The 19,438-nt window shown below is 39.0% G+C and overlaps 1 protein-coding gene across 1 annotated transcript in view; it reads left to right on the forward strand.

Moving 5' to 3' along the window:
* Positions 1-2,551: 2,551 nt before the first annotated feature.
* The window catches only part of atf6 (activating transcription factor 6), a 28,257-nt gene continuing 11,370 nt past the window's right edge, over positions 2,552-19,438 (forward strand). The window contains exons 1-11 of the mRNA XM_079475258.1: positions 2,552-2,891; positions 3,596-3,675; positions 3,800-3,887; positions 4,006-4,106; positions 5,045-5,168; positions 5,285-5,482; positions 7,361-7,539; positions 16,155-16,340; positions 16,549-16,640; positions 17,678-17,818; positions 19,216-19,329. Coding sequence (XP_079331384.1) covers positions 2,801-2,891; positions 3,596-3,675; positions 3,800-3,887; positions 4,006-4,106; positions 5,045-5,168; positions 5,285-5,482; positions 7,361-7,539; positions 16,155-16,340; positions 16,549-16,640; positions 17,678-17,818; positions 19,216-19,329 — 1,394 coding nt within the window. The 5' untranslated portion in view covers positions 2,552-2,800. The remainder of the gene's footprint in view (positions 2,892-3,595; positions 3,676-3,799; positions 3,888-4,005; positions 4,107-5,044; positions 5,169-5,284; positions 5,483-7,360; positions 7,540-16,154; positions 16,341-16,548; positions 16,641-17,677; positions 17,819-19,215; positions 19,330-19,438) is intronic.

Here is a 19,438-nt window from a genome sequence, read left to right on the forward strand (position 1 = left end):
CTGTTTTTGTGTGACCGTAATGGTGGCACATGGTGTAAAGCCAGTCATTTGTTATCCGCTCTTTTCTACCCAAGATTTTGTATTCTTCTATTCTTTTTGGGACATTTTACAGGGATTATAATTAATAATAATACATTTTCCTTTGTAAAAACGCGCAAAACGTTTAAACACTGTGATTATACTTCCCATATTTTATCATTTTCAAAGTAATCTTTGCTCAGTCAGTTTGATTATATTTTAAATGGTTGTTTTTCCTTTCTCACCCCTCTTATATCCCATCGTGTTACTTATCTCAAAGATAATCAGCCACACACACTCTCTCTAACACACTAACAAACAAACACACAGCAAGAGCTGTCAGTGAGCCGAACCATATGCAGTAATCCCTTTGTATTCACAAACCCATCAAGACAAACAATGTGTCCCAGCCTGTCCCACCCCCAGCACACCAGACCTAGGCCACCTGCTAACTCAACTTTATAGGCGAAACAACATTGTCAAATGAAGAACACACACCTGATGAAATTCCTTGCATGATTGCTCTCCTACTTCTACTCTCATATCTTAACTAATCCTATGTCACATAAAATCTATGCATATTCTCTCCCAGTACCGCAACCTCTAATTCCTTCTATACACCAATGACAAGTGATCCCACTTCAATGTAGACAATGCTCGACAACTGTTCAACATCATCAATCTCAGTGGACATCCATCAAACAAACAAAAGAAGGAGCAATCAGAGGCCTATGTTTGTGAAATGTCTGTTTGCTTATTCTCTGCTGCGCTTTTCTATCTTTAACCCCTATTTATTTCCAGACCTCTGCTTTCTCTCGGTGACTGCTGAGTAAAACGCCCACCGAAATGCGAGTAGAAATGGAGCAGGGAATCTCAGGAGCGAGGGTGATTTTATGAAATTGTGATGACAGTTTTAGAAAAACGTTTTTCTGTTTCAATTTTCCAGCAGGAATGTGTGTGTCCATGTGTACTATATGCCTGCCTTTTAAGAGAAATGACACAATCATAAACATAAGTGGTTAGAGCATGGTGCTGGCAACACCAATGTCATGGGTTCGATCCCAGGGGATTCCACATACTCAAATACAATGTTTAGTATAATGCAATGTAAGTCACTTTGCATTATATTTTCTTACAGAACATTGTAATAACATTGCATGATTTTTTGCTTATGCAGGGGGTCTCAATGGGGTACATTACTCTGTTTTTGCCTGTTTGTGGATGTATAGGTATACAGATTCAGGAAAACCTCAGTAAGGGGAATTGTAAACAAACAAATGGCTATGACAGTATATAGCATAGTTCCTATAGTCCTCACTGTAGTCTAAGCACCTAATCCATTTCAAACCAATATTCTTCCCCAGTGTTACATTATCCCAGTAATCCTCAATCTGTGGGCTGGTGGGTTTATACATGCAAAATGATTTGCACTCACACAAACGTATTAAGTTTTATTCCATCATTGGGGGACAAAGACACAGACGTTTCGGCTAATGCTATCTTCAGTGTGTTTACTGGTGGATTTATACACAGTTAACCTGAATGGACAATACTGGTTTACGATTGGCTATAGCATAGAAAAGCGTCAGGACCCTCTCATACAAATGATAATTTTTTCATTGGATGAAAGCACTCGAACATGTCTTTCATATGCACTCAAATGTGATTGGTTTTCTCTATAGCAACAATTGTAATCTTTCTCTGATTGATTGTTAGTTCTTCTTTTCAACACTCATCAAGCTTGCTTGAAAATATTTTTTTTAGTTTTTAGATTTTATGATGTTAGAGCACACAAAATGATGGTTATCAAAACACTTGACGCTTTCCGGAGTAGCCGTGTGAGAGAGCTTCTAATCCAGCAGAGATGTTGTAGACCACCTCAGGTTAAGCTTACAATGTCCCGGGAAAACCAACAAGATTATGGCAACGAGCACCTGTTTCAGATCTTTAAATCAGCCAATGTGACCTACTGGTCTGACATTTAGCAACCGGGCAGGGGCTATGAACATATTGCGTATAAGAAAAGTGGTCTGGTTGTTTTTTACAATATAAAAACAAAATACACTTCTACTACTATCACTTTGATGCTTTTATTTAAAATAGGCCGCTGGTGTGCCTGTTGATTTTTCTATTGTCCAGATGTGCCAATTTAACAAAGCATTACAATGTTTTGAAAAAATCCTACAATCACATTTTGTATAAAGTATAGTTTTAGTGCCTATTGTTGGTTTACACATAATCCAATTGTCAAAGAGTCCTTTTTCAGTGAGTTTGGGACAAAAAAAAGAACTTTGCCAAACTTATTACCCTGTGCAAGTATACACCATCTCTGATAAATTACATTAGGAAAAATCAAATAAGGCCTCTCATTGTGATTATTATGTATTGCACTGATAAAATAAATCATGCAAATCCGGGCAAAGGTGTCAAAGATAATGGCTATGTGACGACAATTGCACAATCCTGGCCATGAAACTCCTTTCACGTGATGTCAGCATACGCCATCAAAACGGCTGTGGCAGAAACTGCAGGAAGGCAGACTTACAGTGTTATCTACCGCCATCTTGTGGCGCATAAACGAAAAACACCAACGATCGCCTTCGTTTGACCCACTCCGGCATCCATAGAGTTACCGTAAAGCTAGACGTGTACTTGTCGTATTGTGGTTATGTAGTTTCATCAGAATCGGGAAATATGTGTTTACAACTTTACACCGAACTTACCGAGTGCTAGCGTCTGTCATCCGTCTCTCTTCAATCGTTACTAATGTGTTCAAGGCACAATGTCGTCGGATTTGATGTTAGACTTCGTGAATCCATCGATGATGAATAAGGAAGCGGAGGATATTTCCATCGATCAGGATGGAGAGTGGGGTGAGAAACATTTGCGTTAAATATCAATGACAGCTATGAGGTCTGCGCGAGCTGCTCGCGTAAAAGTGACTTTTTTAAAACTAGACTCGTTTAAACAGTATCTTTGTGTGACCTAATTTAACTCAGTGACTGGATGTTATGTAACGTAACGTTACCCAAAACGTCGTCGTGTTTGTGGGTTCAGTTTATAACGAAGTTTTATGTCAAGTTGATGTGAAAGTTCATTATCATATCATGTTTTTTATTCGAAATAAATAAAAAAGTAGCTTTATTTTGAAAAATATAATATTATTTGTTATACATCTTAAATCTACGTATATTACCAGGTAATATAGTTAAAAGAAGATTTGACGAAATTATTCGGACTTCTGAAATAAGGAAATCGGAGTAAGTTAGGCTAACCTGACGCGCAAGTCTTAAGGGAGTTGTGAACTTGTTTTCATCTTTATTTTATAAGTCTCTATGCATGTAAGTGAAAATCCTCTCTGTATCCTACTCGAAACGTGTGTTATTCTAATAGAGGTGTTTGAACACTTGTTTTTGTCTGGTCTTTTATCATATTTTATAATAAACCATGCTTTTATTTTGTTGAAACTGTGGTCACCACCACAGTTTGACTGTGATTACTGTAGTAAAACCATGCTTGTTTTTTCCAAGTGTCGGTCATATTCTGTGTCTTCACACGCTGTCATGTTTGTTTGTAGATATCAGTTTGTTTGATGACCTGGATGGGCTTGGTGATGCTGATGAACTCCTGCAGGCGCTAGTGGAGAGTGTCAGCTATGTAAGTCAAACCCTTGCATCCATATTATTTTATCTTTACATAAGCTAGTCGCTGGATTTGACTGTTTATTGATGTTTGTTGAGTAGCTAATGATTCTAAAGCGTTGTGGACCTTTTTTCTTTAGGACAACCATGCCTCTGACCTCAACTTTGACATTGGGGATCCAGCGTGGATCTCAAATGGCTGGAGAGAAAACGGCAGCCCTCCATCTGGTACTGGATTTAATAATAATGTTATTAGTGTGTTTGGCAAACAAAAAAAAGCAATATATTAGTCATCGTTTTTGGGTGTGATCCTGTTTCATAGTGTTCTCTGTGTGTTCTATCACAGATGGTGATGTAAGAATGGACTCACTTTCACCGAACCACACTCTCAGTTCTGTGTCCTCGCCAGCTTCGGTGCAGCCGTGCTCCCCATATTCCCCTACGCATGTGAGTTAAACCACGCCCCACGATGTAAACAGTCCTTTCTCCTCGCTCTGAGATTTGCATCTGATTTGCCACTCGGTTTTCTGTGTACAGCCACAGATAATCGAACATGGTCACTGTTTTGTTGCATAGAAAAGGAATAGTTTATACTCTCTTTTTCCATTGTTCATTTTATGTTGACTAGTATATTTTTTCACACACAGTTCAGATTCCTTTATATTTCCTTTTACTTTAATGGCTGTATGTACAGATAGCAATTATATTTATTGACTGAGGATACTCTAAAATGGACAGGTTATGGGCCTGGTAATGTATATGCATCACTACTCTATTATTTAAGAGTATGACATTTTTTCTGATCTATGGAAATAGATATACATATATGCAACATTTGTTTCATGACTTCAGTTGTCACTTGCTCATTCAGTGGCCAGATGGGTTGTGTTCAAACCACACTGGTCCTGCCAGCTGCAGTGGTTCAGAGATCAATAGAGCACAAAAATGCGCATACACCCATGTGAATTAGGTGTCTAATTAAGACTCCATTGCATTAGCAGATGTCTTATTCGCCTCTCAACACATCATCAAACTAATGAATCTATCTCTCATTGAGGTGTGTCCAGCATCATTTAGAAATAGGTGTGTTGACAGTTCAAGGTGTTACAGGAGCGTCAAGCTTTCAAATTCAGTGAAATTACACGAACACATGATTTCAGTAGACACATTAACATTCTTAAGTCAATGTCCCAATGTGTAAATAAACATCACAAACTCCGTTCGCTCTCCTATCCGATAATGATGCAACATCCTGTAAGTTGTCCGTATTCACAACCCAGATTTAAAAGGCTTGAGTGTATTTTAATTTTTTTGTCAATGAGACTACTAGCTATTAGGCTGTTGTCTACAATAAATAAATATTTATGTTCTCTGTTTTTCTTCAGGATGAGGTGCATTCTCCCTGGAATTCTCAACCCTCCCCTCTCTCTGTGTGCTCCGACTCCAGTGGATTTTCTGAGATCTCCGTCGAGAAGAAGCCACCCAAGAGGACCAATCAGACCCTGAAAGGTATGTGAATCACATTCATTCATGTTGCTTAACTTAAACCTCTCTATGTTCTAGGCTAGTTCGTATCATTTTATTGTTTGCATTACTTGTAATGGACAATTTAATTGTTCTCACAGCAAAGCCTCTCCAGCCAGCGAAGAGACCCATCCAGAGCAGCCCCAAGGTTTCCATTCAGCCTAAACCGGTCATTACTGCGCTGCCCATCACCCATGCCGCAGCACCCCTTCAAGCTAAAACAATCATCATCCAGCCTCTTCAGGCCACAGTCCTCCGGAAACCTTCAACCGTCACCATTCAGCCAGCACCCCCTGCAGGTAATGGACGCATTTGCTAGAAATGTCCTCTGCTTGTGCACACAAAACCAGCAGATGTCGCCAAGCAACAACATTTCTGTGCTATTGGTGGCTGGCTGTTTCTTTTGGCTTATGGAGCCTGTCTTCAGGCGAACTAGATTACTGATGTTTATGGAATATGCATGTGTTTTGTTGCTTCCAAATCTTGAAGCGTAGGCATAGATATTGATCAAATGATGTGTCTGCAAAACTCAAATTCTTTAGCATCCTAGTGCAGTATGATGGAAAGCTTCATTGTATAGGCAGTATAACACTATATAAATTAAACATTGGATATGGGTAGTTGACAGATATACTGTTCATGTGCCCTATTATTATTTATATAGAAAATATAAAAGAGCAAAATAGTTTTATTGGTTTTTATTCCCAGATTTTTTGCTGTCACACCATAAGGACACATTTACAGTTTATTTGTCAACTACTCATATACAGCTCTTGATGTAGTGAACTAGGGTAAACTTTTCCTTTAAAACCTGTTGTTGTTGTTTTTGAGACCGTGTCCATTACTCTTTCCTGACAGTCATTACTATACATTTTTAAACGTAATTTTACATATTTAGTTAGTACAATATTAGCAAAGTAAGATATTTATTTAAAATAAGCATTAAAGTAAAAATAAAAATGTAATAGATTTATGGCACATTTTTGTATTATACAAGGTATCCTCTACAAGGTATGGACAAAAATATTTGCCCACTTAAAGTATTGACATCAAGAGTGTAGTAGTACAGTGCTTTGGGGATGTAGTTTTTATTTTGGTTTTGAAGGTACATTTTTGTTTGCATGTATGAACTCGTGCGAACTCAGTGTAACTGTAGTGAATGTTGTGATGAAGTAGAAGTTGGTTTGCAGACTGTTCTGATGAAACGGGTGACTCTGTTTAATGTCTTGAGTATGTTATACTGCAGCTGTCAGGCATCAAGCTCCAATATCAGTTTCCTCAAGCCAGTGTAAACATTTACCTCACACACCTGGAAACAGCAATAGAGGACAAGAGCAGCCTCGAGTCGCATTTAGTAATCTTTTCCTGTAAGCATCTTATCTGGATTTAGTAGAGACCTGACTTTACAAATCACTGTACCCTAGTGTGTCCAAACAATCACTTTTCACTTCATCTTTTACAACAGTGTGACAGGTCCTTTAAACAGAGTAAACCCTGTTGTGTCAGTGCTGTTTGGTTTATAAATGTTACATTACACCGAGGACAATAACATTTAGCAGTTTTTGCCATTTTCCCTCAGAAGAATCAGGATCTCTGCCGCAAGCTGTAAATACGTAATGAACCGTCTGTGTAAAACATTGTGGCAATGAACTGATTGTGTTCTGCATCATTCATTTTTCTTTTTGGCCTAACACCGAGGTTTAATTCGAGAGGTTATTTGTAGTTTATTTGAAGACTGATGGGTGAGTCAATGGGAATGGAAGTTGTTGGTAATGACCCCTGCAGGGTCCTTGTAAATTCCTCGCCTTTAATGCAATGCCAGCAGCCACCCGTCATGTCTGACAAATTGTGTTCGTGACTGTTACCTGGGAAGCGATGTTTTTTGTTCTGGGTGAAGGATGTTGTTTGGCAGGACAGTTTACTTTCTGATTAAACTATTTTTGAGTGTATTATCTGTGCTTTAACCTGAGGCATTACTTTGAGCCTTGAGATTAATGGAGGTTGTTAAAGAAAGGCAAAGAGTAAAGAAAATAACTTTGACTCTCAATTAATTTCCCATAGTTCATACAATCAAATTCCTTTGTAAATTATGTTACAGTTTATATAAAAACTACCAGAGGTTTGACAGTTTCTATAGAAAGTTTTAGGATCGTAAATTTCTGTGTTTTGTCTCTCAGGTCGACCCGTGTTGCTAAGTCAGGCTACTCAGGTGGTCCAACTGCAAACTCAGGCAGTGACAACGCGCGTGGTCACCGTACCAAAGCTTGCTCGGGACAGACCCGCTACCGTTGTTGCCCCAGTAACAGCCTCTCCTGTGGTTGCCATGACACTCTCGAACTCCACCCCTGAGGATGATGTAAGTTGACAACTTTTACTAAAACATTTTTAAATCTGTAATCGTGCAGTTCCCTTATGTCCAGATCTGTGCTAAAAAGTGTGTGTGCCCTGACAGTGCTGTTGTTAGGATTCAGTTTTATGGAAAAGTAGCGGTTTAACAGTGAATGTAAAAGAAAAGTCTGTGGTGTTCCATGTAAATAGTTTTTTGGTGTCAGACTTCATATGTCATGACTAAGGGGCCGTTTACACGAGACCGTTTTCAAGTGAAAGCGCAAAAGAATTTATGCGATTTGCCTGTCCGTTTACACGGAAACTGCGGTTTAGGGGACTGATAACGCAAAGTGCAAGTTTTTGAGAACCACGGCGTTCTCGTGCGTATTAGGTGTGGGGGTTTGGTATGCGCGTCTACACCCAAACACAACGAAGAAGGAGAAACACATACAACAATGGCGGATTACATGGGTTTTTTGGTGCTGCGCAATAGTTTGTTAACGTTTCTCCAGCAAAGCGGAGACCTACAGCAAAATCTTAACACTCATTCACGGCGACGAGGGTTTTTAAATGACGCTTTTGGATCAGACCCGGGAGGACGAGTAGAGATTAAAGGGGTGAGTCAACAGTGTGTCATACATTCTGACTTCTTTACAATGTTAAACGTGCTGTCTTCTCATGCTTAACATGGTCAACTTGTCAAAAAACTTGTTGGAAGTATTACGTAGTATTTCTGTGCTCGATACACTCCCTCAGCTTTCACACAGATTTCATATTTGAAAAAACGTTACGTAACTTAGTCCCTTATTGGACGATTCTCCCGGAAAAGCACACGCATCAACCAAGGAGAGTTGGAGAAGGAGCATGCGTACAAGTCACTTTTACTTGTGTAAAGGAGTGAGAGTGCGAGCACTATGTTCGCGAAGTTCAGGTGTGTTGTTTGTTTGCTGAATTAGATAGACTATGCCAATTTTTCCTATTTTGGTAGTCAAAGATGTTTTGGATCTGAAAATTACTTGCATTCTTCCAAATATCTTTCTCTGTGTTTATCAGAACAAAGTCTTTTATACAGGTATGAAATTACACCAAGATGAGTAAATGATGACAGAATTCTCATTTTTGGGTGAACAATCCCTTTAAAGCTGGTGTGGGACTTTCTTCCTCTTACTTAAAGGGATACTCAACCAAAAATAGAACATTCTGTCATCATCATTTTATATTATCATCATTTTTATATTATATATTATTTTTTAATATATAATGTTTTTTGTTCTGTTGAACACAAAATATGATATTTTGAAGAATTAAGGAAAGCAAACAGTTCTGGGGTACCTTTGACTTCCATTTATTTTTCTATGGTAGTCAATGATGTTCCATAAATGTCAGTTAGTAACTTCTTATCAAATATATTTCTTTGTGTTCAACAGAACAAATAAATGTATACAGTTTTGAAACAGCTTGGGGGTGGGAATAATTCATGATAGAATTGTCATTTTCTGGGGTGGAGTATCCCTTTAGGTACTGTAAATACAATTATGTTTCAGTTCAGGACAGATCAGCATCTGGCTTAAGCACTGGCGGGACTTCTTGTTTGGCCTGAGCAAAGTTTTGATAAACTCTTTAAAACAATCAGTATTTTTGCAATTCTGTTTGGTGCCACTAGAGTTACATAAATGACATCTGCAAATCAAGAAATGTAGAAAGAAAACAACTGCTTACAAACATGATGGGGAAAAGACTCGATCTGTCTTTGATTGTATTTACTCATCAAATGGTTTCCTAATGAAAATCATGTGTTCTTCCAGATGTGCTGTCCTAACCATTAGTTAAATGCATCTTTGCAGATGTAAGAAATTAGTGTGTTTATAGTTGAGGGAGGGAGTAAGAGACGGAGAGAGAGCGAGACCACTGGTGTAGTTGTGAAAGCAGGAGAGAAATCGAGAATTATAGGTGAAAAAATAATACGTTTGTATAGGATTCAAGATTAATGGCATCCGTACGACAGTCAATTTCTCCAGGGTTAATCACAAACCAAATATTTTACAGGACATTTGAGTTTCTGATTATGTAAGATTAAAACAATGAAAAATACTTTTACTTTTTATGATTGTTTTTTTGAGAGTGTACCGCAACTTTCGGTCCTTGTGTCCTAAGCAACAGCCCAACAGTGAGCTCATGCGCTTATTATTTTCTATTAATGTATTTCCCCCTCATTGATTCTTCTGACGTCAGAGTTCAGGATTAGTCTCGGATTCCTGTAGGTTTAGTGCTGTTTTTTCCACTGTGGATGTTATTACAGGTTCAGTTCATGTCGTGATTTCCAAGGTCTCTGAATGAAGAAAAACAGAGCACCTGTCTGTACGTAAAGTCATGTGTAGGTGGGTTGAAATGATGCAGTGGTGTAGATCAGACCTTTTAACTACGGTTGCATGAGAAGCCAGTCATAAAATGGATAATAAACATTTTTAATCCTAATGTTTTCCAAATGGTCCTCTATGAAGTGTTATACAATCGTGAACATTAAGTTAATAATAATATCTCCGCCATTGTGAATTCCCATTTGTCCAAAATCATACTTGAGTATTGAACATGACATAGGTGTGATTTTGTGGCAGTATTGTAGCTTTCAGTGTGGATCGAAACGTAACTTTATGTTGGAATCGTGTGTCTGATATTGTGTTACACATATGCACTCCAGAAGTAGATCAAAAGGATGCTTAAAGGCACAAGGGTCATATCAATCACGTACTGTATTTACTGTACTTACACTGTTATTTTTCTTTCATTTTAATATGCCCGAAAAGTATGAGGCAATTGACTACTTGTCAAACACACCACCACGTCAATTTGCAGCTGTGAGTTTAGTTTAGATCGGCAGGATATCCACCCGTGTCTAATTGTATCGCATCACAGTATGCTGAGTATTCACAGAAGGGGTATGTAGCACATGCAGTTTAAACAGTCATGTAGTACAGTGGTAAATAATCGATAACTTCTCCCTTGTTGCACTACTGAATGGACCATGTATATGCAGTACGTGGTTAAGACCTGGTGGATTTCTGTTTCTGCGCCTTGACACTAAAGCCGTGATTCCTATTTAAGTATTTAGTAGACTAGTATAACGACAGCTGTGCAGCAGACATGCATGTGTGTCTCGTCCCCATCTGCACATGTTTATATAGTAGTTTAGGATTTGGGTGGTTTCACATGCAGAGCCGAACGTATGCAGTTCACACAAGTTGTCATTTAGACTCGGTCGTGAACGTCCAAACCGAGAACCAAAGCAAAACAAGTTCACACATTTATAGCAGTTATTGTTTCCATATAAGCCGGCGGTTTCCCTGTAAAATCCAGATTCTGCTTTGAATGTTGCAGGTTTCTGACTTTATTATGGCCTGTAATTACAAATCACATTGTTTTGGAGAACCTCGGCGCTGTAAAATGATGTAAAGGTCTCCATAGGACTTTTGAATGGTCTGGAGACCTTTCAACATGTTGAGGTGGGAATTGGCTGCAAATGCTAAAGAATATCAACGTCAAATCTGTCTAACGCAACCATCGCTCACACACTAACCTGTTCGGCTAAGTGTGTGAGCGATGATTGTGTTAGACAGATTTGTCGTTGAGGGAAATATGATGAAAGGTTGACGTCTGTAGTCTCAATGTCTGTTGGGTTTCAGAAAACAACCATAGCAGAGTTCGGCCACATGTTCGATGTTTTGCTTCTGTTTTTGTCCTTGATTCTGAGCTCCGGCTCTTGGTTGGTGTATTGCACTCCTACGTGGCAAAAACACACACACGCCTAAACTCTCATATTGATACGCTCTCCTTTTCTCTCTTTCGGAGTCCAGAAGTAAATGGGACACATCCAGTAATTGCCTTATACATTTTCATGCAGTTGTCGTTTTTAGTATTTCTTAGAATTAGTTTTAACCATGGAGGTGTATAATACCTACCTGAAAAAAAAACACATCCGTTAGCAATCCCCTTCATCTCAGTTGCTGTTGGACTGTTGATGCCTTTTTCCAGTTGATGCTTTTTAAGGGCACTGCGACACATGTGGCAATAGTAAAACATTTACTGCAATATAATGAAATATTTGTTTGTGGGTGGTGTAGCGGCAACATTTACCAGCAGGGGCTAATCCCTGACATCTGTAATTGATGGCTAAAATAAAAATGTCAACAAACCCTTGTCCCAGTCACTGATGTAAAAACTGCCATTTTTATTCCTTTGTAGATATATTTATTGACCAAATATGTTGCGAGAGCTTTCCGTTATAGTCGATAGATTTTATCCCCCAGTTATAAAAGCAAACAGTAGTTGACTGAGAATAACCTTTATCTTAAAACCCCAGGCACAATAATTGCCAACAAATGTGCCTTATACCAACTATATAGAAAATGTTAGTCTGCTTACCCTTCCTAACTTTTTATGTATTTGTTTTTTTTTGTCCTAGCACTGATGTCATAGGCATGCAATGGTAAAGCTCATTGAGACTGTCAAAGCCATAGAGTGCTGTCGAGGATTTGTGGGGATCTGTGTGGGTTTGCACAGCTGTGGTTTGACTATGACTTCTTGGGGTTGAGTGTTAGGAACTGCAATCCAAAAGTAAATGTGGCAGGTGGTGCAGGTGTCCTGGAGTGTAAGGTGTGTGTGTGACTGTTTGTGAGTTTGTGCGCAGTGGGGTGTTTGAAACAGCTGAATGGTGATAACTGCAGAGCAGATTGCATGTAATGCTTTGTTATGGCAGTTTAAGATTAATGACCTCGGGCAAATTAATCTGCGCTGCCTAGGGAGGAATTCAGTTTCCTGTTTCGGTATACTGTAGTCTGGAAGAGAGTTGAGCCTTGGGATTTAGGGCTCATTCTACATACTACTGATGGACTGAAGACTGGCCAGACAGATCAGATTATTATCAATTGAGAACATTTTTTTGACCAGAATTGAGTAAATGTTTCACAAAATAAACGTAATATTGTCTGTTGTCTATTAAAGGTCCAGTTAGTGAAATTTAGCAGCAGCTAGTGGTGAGTTTGTGAATTGCAACCAACAGCTCACTCCACCCCTCCCTTCGAATCACTATGGTGGCTGACACAGAACAAAAGATGCCGTCAAGTTTTTCGCTTCTTTGCCAAAGGAGATAATGTTTTTACTATCCCGTTCTGGAGAGCAGTTTGTTCGTTTAGGGCAGCGTTTCTCAAACTGTGGGGCGCACCCCACTGGTGGGGAATAGAGACGTGACAGGTGGGGCGCGCCGAACGGGAGGAAATGTTCCTTTTTATGCCTTATATGGAAACGTGAGATCAAATCTACCTCGCTACAGAAATTGTTAACCTTTTGAGCGGTATCCGGTTTGGTCCCATATATGGGATATTATTTCCGTGCCCCTGAGAATACGGTCCCAGATATGAGATTTAGAATGTTCAGTGACTGCCAGATTCAAATTGTGCTTTTGCGCGTTGGTTTGCGCTGATGTAGAGACGGACGAGCTCAGCGCTGTCATATACCAAAACTATGCAGTGTTTTCAACCTAATAATGTTTATTTTAGGTTTCAGCCATTTAAATACACATAAGCACAAGTAAAACAATACATTTGGAGTTTGTAAAATACACACTCATGTCTGTGGAAGCAGCAATAACAATCTATTCAAATATAATTGGACGAGGTGTGTTATTCACATCAGACAGACATAGTGGAAGTAACTATAAAGTTTACAAGAGTTAAAGTTCTCTGAGTTCACCGGCCACTTTCTTGCATGTATTTCGGGAGAAACTGATGACAGACAAAACTCTCTGAACTGCGTCGTAAAGAAACATGGTTGCACCCGTCTCACGTAGATCAAGATTATTTATAAATGACCACACTCACTTACACATTTTTGAGAATCGGAATATCAGATAGTTGATGACATGGTAAGCAAGTTTGTGAATATTTTGAAATAAAAAAGAAATTAAGGCGATCTGTCATAAGGTGTGGCTGCGGTGTGTCACGTGACAAATATGACGCGTCGCCATGGAAACATTAAAGGGGTAATCATTACTAGTCGACATGGAGTCTATATTAAAAGAACATTAGATATGAGACCCCGAGAAAAACGTAACCTGGAACCGAAGTGCCAAAATAACGTGACATCGGCATATTAATTGTAACGGAACAAACTTTCGCAGCCATATTTAAATGTTTTTTTACAGATTTCAAAATGGCACTTTTATATCTTTTCTATTTTTGAAATTAATAGTGCACAGCTGCACTTTTATTTTCTCTATTTTTTTATTTCATGAAAGTTATTATGACACAGCAGCACTTTTATTTTCTTTATTTTAGAACTTTCTGTTATTTGACGTATATAGTTTGTATTTTAGATACAACTTGTTACTCTGATACTACTTGTTAGTTCAATAAATTGGAACATGTTAAGCTTGTTGCGCATTTCATTAGCATTGTGTTGGGGCGATGGGGGCAGGTGGGGCTTGAAAATTCCCCCTTGTCTAAAGTGGGGAATGACCAAAAAAGTTTGAGAACCACTGGTTTAGGGCTACATGGTGAATTCCATTCCAGGGGAGCTATTGTAGATGGCAATAGCTCATAATAAAACGTAAGGTTCATTATTTAAGGTCTTTATACACCTCTGATGACATAGTTACTGTATGTATATTATAGTGTATTTCTCTCAATAGATCCTCCAAAAAATTACGCACTGGACCTTTAAGTATTGCTTTATCTGTGAAATTGTGAAAATCCCAGCATCGATATGAGCGATTGAACACTTGTTTAGCATATTCTAAGCTCTTTCTTAAAGGAATAGTTGGATAATGAAAACTTCATCATTTATTCACTCATGAGAACACAAAAGAAGATATTTTCAAGACGTTTGTAACCAAACAACATTGCTCCCCATTGACCTCCACTGTTTGATGCAAACCACTGAGGCATTTCTCAAAATATCTTTATTTGTGTTTATCAAAAGAGAGACAGGCTTTAAAACGACACAAGGATGAATAAATGCATTTTTATTTTTGGGTGAACCTATCCCTCAGTGACCCGCTCTCAGTCGTTCACAGAACTGAAATTAAACGAATATCTCATGAAATGTCCTCGATTGTTCCGGCAGAAATCCTTAGCAACACTGATATTTGGTAAGTTGTCTCAACATCCCCCAAGATCTCTTCAACCATCCAGTTCCGTCTCCATGGTGATGGAAGCCCCTCGCTCCTGCTAACCACATTTGTTGTTCATTCCCAGGCCCTGCTCATGGCCCGTTTCCCAGTTTTCAAGCTTTTTCAGGAGAAGGGAATACAAAGAGGCACATCTTGATCCCAGCGGTTTAATCACCACGGCTAATAGGCCAGAGTCTTAATATGGTCTGGCTGTGAGAACCAACTTGCCACACCTCTCTGACGGTCACATACAGTATATGGTCTCAGTCTATTATCTACTTCATTGACCTTTTCTCGTATGGGTGGAGTCTAGACTGGGTTGCAGTGTAATGTTGTCCAGACCCTGTTTATATCAGCTGCTCAGTTAATTGGGTTTTTATTTTGTTCCAGGACTTTGTTAGAGTTGGACATAGTCATCATTTCGTTTAATAGTTTATAGTGCGTGTTAATATATCTGGGCCCTTGTTATGTCTGTGCATGGAAAATAGTGTTTGAATCGTTTTATTATGAGCTGAGGTGTGTGCGTCATTATTGACAGAAATGCAATATAATACACATAACTACGTATGTCTTTAGAGGTGTATAAAGACCTTACATAATGAACTTTTGTGTTAATATTACCTTCGAATGAGCTTTTTCTATACGCTTGCATAAAATTCGCCATGTTGTTTCTACTGTAGCCCTTAACAGACAAATTGCTCAACAGAGTGTGTTTATACGTTAAATCCATTATCTCAACATCTTAGTCCTGTCTCAGCCACCGCAATGCTTTGAAAGGGAGTGGGAAGGGGGGGAGTGAGCTGTTGGTTGCAACTTCGTACCTCAACACTAGATGCCGCTAAATTTCACATACTGGACCTTTAAAAGTTATGTTGTGATTTTTCTTTAAGATGGAGATTTTGGGTTATCTTAGGTTCTCAGCTGGTGAGAGGTCGTGTCGATGGATACTTCAACTGCGCGTTTCCAGAGGAATGCAAAAGAGACTCGCTTCAAACATCTATTTATTCCAGACTCTTAATAAGCAGCAAAATTGTCTTGAATAGAAAATAGGGCTTTCTTTCTGTCTCTTTCCACGCACCAGTGCAAGTTAACATTCCTCTACATTTGAAAGTGTGCCAGATGTCTTGTTTGCTATATTTTCTCAGTGGACTGTGTGTGGAGAGGTCATGGAAACACATTGATGTTGTCCAGCATCTCTTGATTTGTCCAGATCAAAGCTCCAGCTACAGAGCAATAATTCAGGATCCAAGTTGCAATCACTTTTCTAATTGCCTTGCAATATAAACAATTGTCTTGACTCATCAGTGCTGCCAACCCGTCTTGTGACACCATTGTCCTGTAAGATTTTTTGTTTGTTTTGTAGATTTATTCCTGAACAAGATCACGTTGCAAGCCACTTTGCCAGTGTCTCGTGACCCCGTGAGCAAATGCTGGTTGTCGTTTATCGGCATTGATCTGATTAATTTTCTTTCTCTGCCCAGTCGAGTGCGTGTCGAAGGCAGCAGCGCATGATCAAGAACAGGGAGTCTGCGTCTATCTCTCGGAAAAAGAAGAAAGAGTACCTGCTGACATTGGAAGCCCGTCTAAAGTTGGCGCTGTCAGAGAACGAGAAGCTGAAAAATGAAAACGGCACGTTGAAAAGACAGCTGGAGGGGCTGATAAGTGAGGTTGGTTTGTGTGATCATTTCATCCATTTGATCTGATCAGACTGTTATAACACTATTTGCAGACCCAGATGAAACTTGATGTTTTAGTATTTAAATCATAGTTTGAGATTTTTATGTAGTATGAAGATTGATTTAAAACTTTGGTTAAGGATTGTCTATTTTATCATTATTTTTGTGGATTCACTGTCATTGTTTCTTGTCTTTTTAGAACTCTGTGCTAAATACAACAGCTCCCAAAAGAAGGGCCGTATGTCTTATGGTGGTCCTGGTCTTCCTGGTGGTTAACCTTGGTCCAATAAGGTTCATTTAACTATTCATATGATTATTATATCATTAGCATATCATAGATTTAAAATGGAACAGGTTGTGAGGTGGTGGTGGTGCCCATCTGATCTTGTACACACACACACACTCGCACGTGTAGGCCTACTGTACCTTTAAGTGGCTTAACCAAACACTTTACATATTAAAACATATAAAATGTTCTAAACATTTGATGAAAATGACAATTATTAAGTTATATAAAACATTACTTTGATTCAACCAAACAAAAATGATTTTTAATCAAATTATGCCCACAAAAGCCAACTAAATTAGCCAGTCTTACTAAATGAGTAAAGCTCATTCACATCCTGCGTTCCTTTGTGGTTCACTGAGCTTTAAATGATCCAATGATCTTTTATATTTGCTGGTGACTGAAAAGTTGAAACAGTTTAAACAAATCTGTTCAAATGAGTCATTCTGATCGCAATGGGCGTTTCGTTCATGCTGACGCACTCGCTGTGTACAGTATAACGCTGATTTAACGAACCATCTGCACAGCTCAAAACATTACAATGACGTACGCCACGTTCATTTAAGGAACTTTTTATGAAATTGAAAACAAACAATATTCACCTGAGCAGCCGCGAAACACGGTTAATACAGCTCTTAATATAGCTCTTGTACTGCAACCCTTCAGCGCCTTACTGTGCTGATATAACGAAACAGCTCCTCCCCTGAGGCGTTATGGCGGAACTGCAGTTACAAATGACAGTCTGTTGAATACACTGAGTTTTTTTTTGTGAAGACACCCGACATAATTTTCGCGAGAGTCTGCACGAAATTTGACAGAAGCGGCCGCCTCCAGTTTTTTATTGCAGGGAAAACCATGGTTGGAAAACGATCGCCCTTTCAGTGTGAAATATACGTAAATGTTGCAAATTTTGTGATTATTTGTGTGTTTGTTTATCCAGATTTTGTAGGTTCATTTATCCAAGCACCTTGTAATTATGTCTGAAGAAACAGAGGTTTTAATATCCTTCCCTGTTTTCTTTTGCCTTTTGTGTCCCACCCAGTCTGCTTGGTGGAAACCAAATGTCCAGTTTTCCCGCTGCGCCTTTGTCCAGTGGACGACACCTGCTGGGTTTTTCCCCAGAATCTGAGAGAAACATGGAGTCAAACACGCCTGAGACTGATCTCTCCAATGTTGTTAACAGGTAACACTTTTCCATAGTTTCTACATTTGCACAAATAGCCATTTATTCTCAATGCTGTTTGGGGGGGGCCGGACATACCTGAGGCCCTCACCTATCAGAATCTATACAGACCATTTATTTTCCAAAACACGAGAGCACAGGTGCTGAGTGACTCTAACCAAATGGCCGGGTAAGAGAACAAGGCTCTGTTCTCATGTCTGTCTCACAAATTAGTCTGACGTAGAGAAAATGGGCACAAACTAGGTTTGTTGTTTTGTCTACCCAGGGAAATGTTTTGAAAGGTGATTCTGGGTTTATATTTCTATACAAAATAGCTTGAACAACCTGATATTCACAGGACAAATTCCCCACATGAAATGACAGATATTTGAAGAGATTATTACTTAAATCTGTTTTCTTAAACATTCATCAGGCAGGTCTAGTTGAATTTGAGGCATTTTACCAACGGGATCATGTTTCAAGTGGTAATTTTCTGAGTTTTTAAGGTTAAACAGGTGGTGTTCCGCAAGTCCAACTTTTAGACCCTTTCGAACTTTGCTAATTTTAATGTTTGGTGTGTTTTTAAGAGCTGTTCTTATGTGATCTATTCCTATAAACTGTGTCTCTTTAAAAGACTTTCTAGGGCTGGAACCTTTCAGTTTTTGACCTATCTGGGGAGCGGAGCAGGAAATGAAATTATGCAATTCAGCACTGGAAAATAGATACAGTACATATGGATACAGACCCAGATGTTTATTTTCCGTGGGGGGTTCATGGACACCTGCAAGAGTTTCCTGTAAAATCTACAATTCATAAGACCGTTTCCACAGATCGTTTGGTGCTAACCTCCCTTGTCAAGGACTGGGAAAAGACTAAAATGTTTTTTTCTGCGTTGTGCATTTTTATTTAGTGTTGATAATATGGGAGCAGTTTAGTCTACTGTCCTAATTTATTTCCTCCATTAATGCTTGAGGCCACAGAACGCACTCCAACAGATCTCCCACACGCTCTCCCTTCGCCGTAGTCTGAACTGCTTTGTGTCAGTAAAGACTGTGAGAATCAGATTCGGTGCTTCAGCCCCGCTTTCCAATTTCCAGCCAAAGTGTTTGAATGTGAAATTTTAGAGGCCAAATGTTTCCATATACTGTTGTTTTCTTAAGCGATTTAAATTAAACTCCAATACCCTGCAGTTGCTGCTTGTAGGCATTCAGTACACCAGGTTTATTATTTAAAGATATGATGTCATGTCTATATTTTAAGTTCAGCAACATTGTACTTTCACTCAGTGCTGACTTGGCACTAATCGTTTATAGTTTTCATTGACTGCTTTCTGTGTCTTCCCATAGATACGATTACATAAAAAAGTACTGTCATGCATCAATTTTTCTGTCTTTGATATAGTTTTTTCTTTCCCATAGGTTGGAGGATATGGGATCAGAGCAGAAGGCATTGATGGTGGTAAAGAGGGAACCTCTGTATTTTAGAGCTGCGCATTCTTGCCAGCCGCCCCTCAACAGGACCAAGTGCATGAAGTCAGTACAATGACAGTACCACCCTCAATGTGACATTCAGATGTGCATTTAATAGCTGTAACCCGGTGTTTGCTTGCCAAAGTTGAACCAAAACTGTTATGTTAACATA

Source organism: Barbatula barbatula, assembly GCF_947034865.1.
Source record: "Barbatula barbatula genome assembly, chromosome: 15".
NCBI lineage: Eukaryota > Metazoa > Chordata > Actinopteri > Cypriniformes > Nemacheilidae > Barbatula > Barbatula barbatula.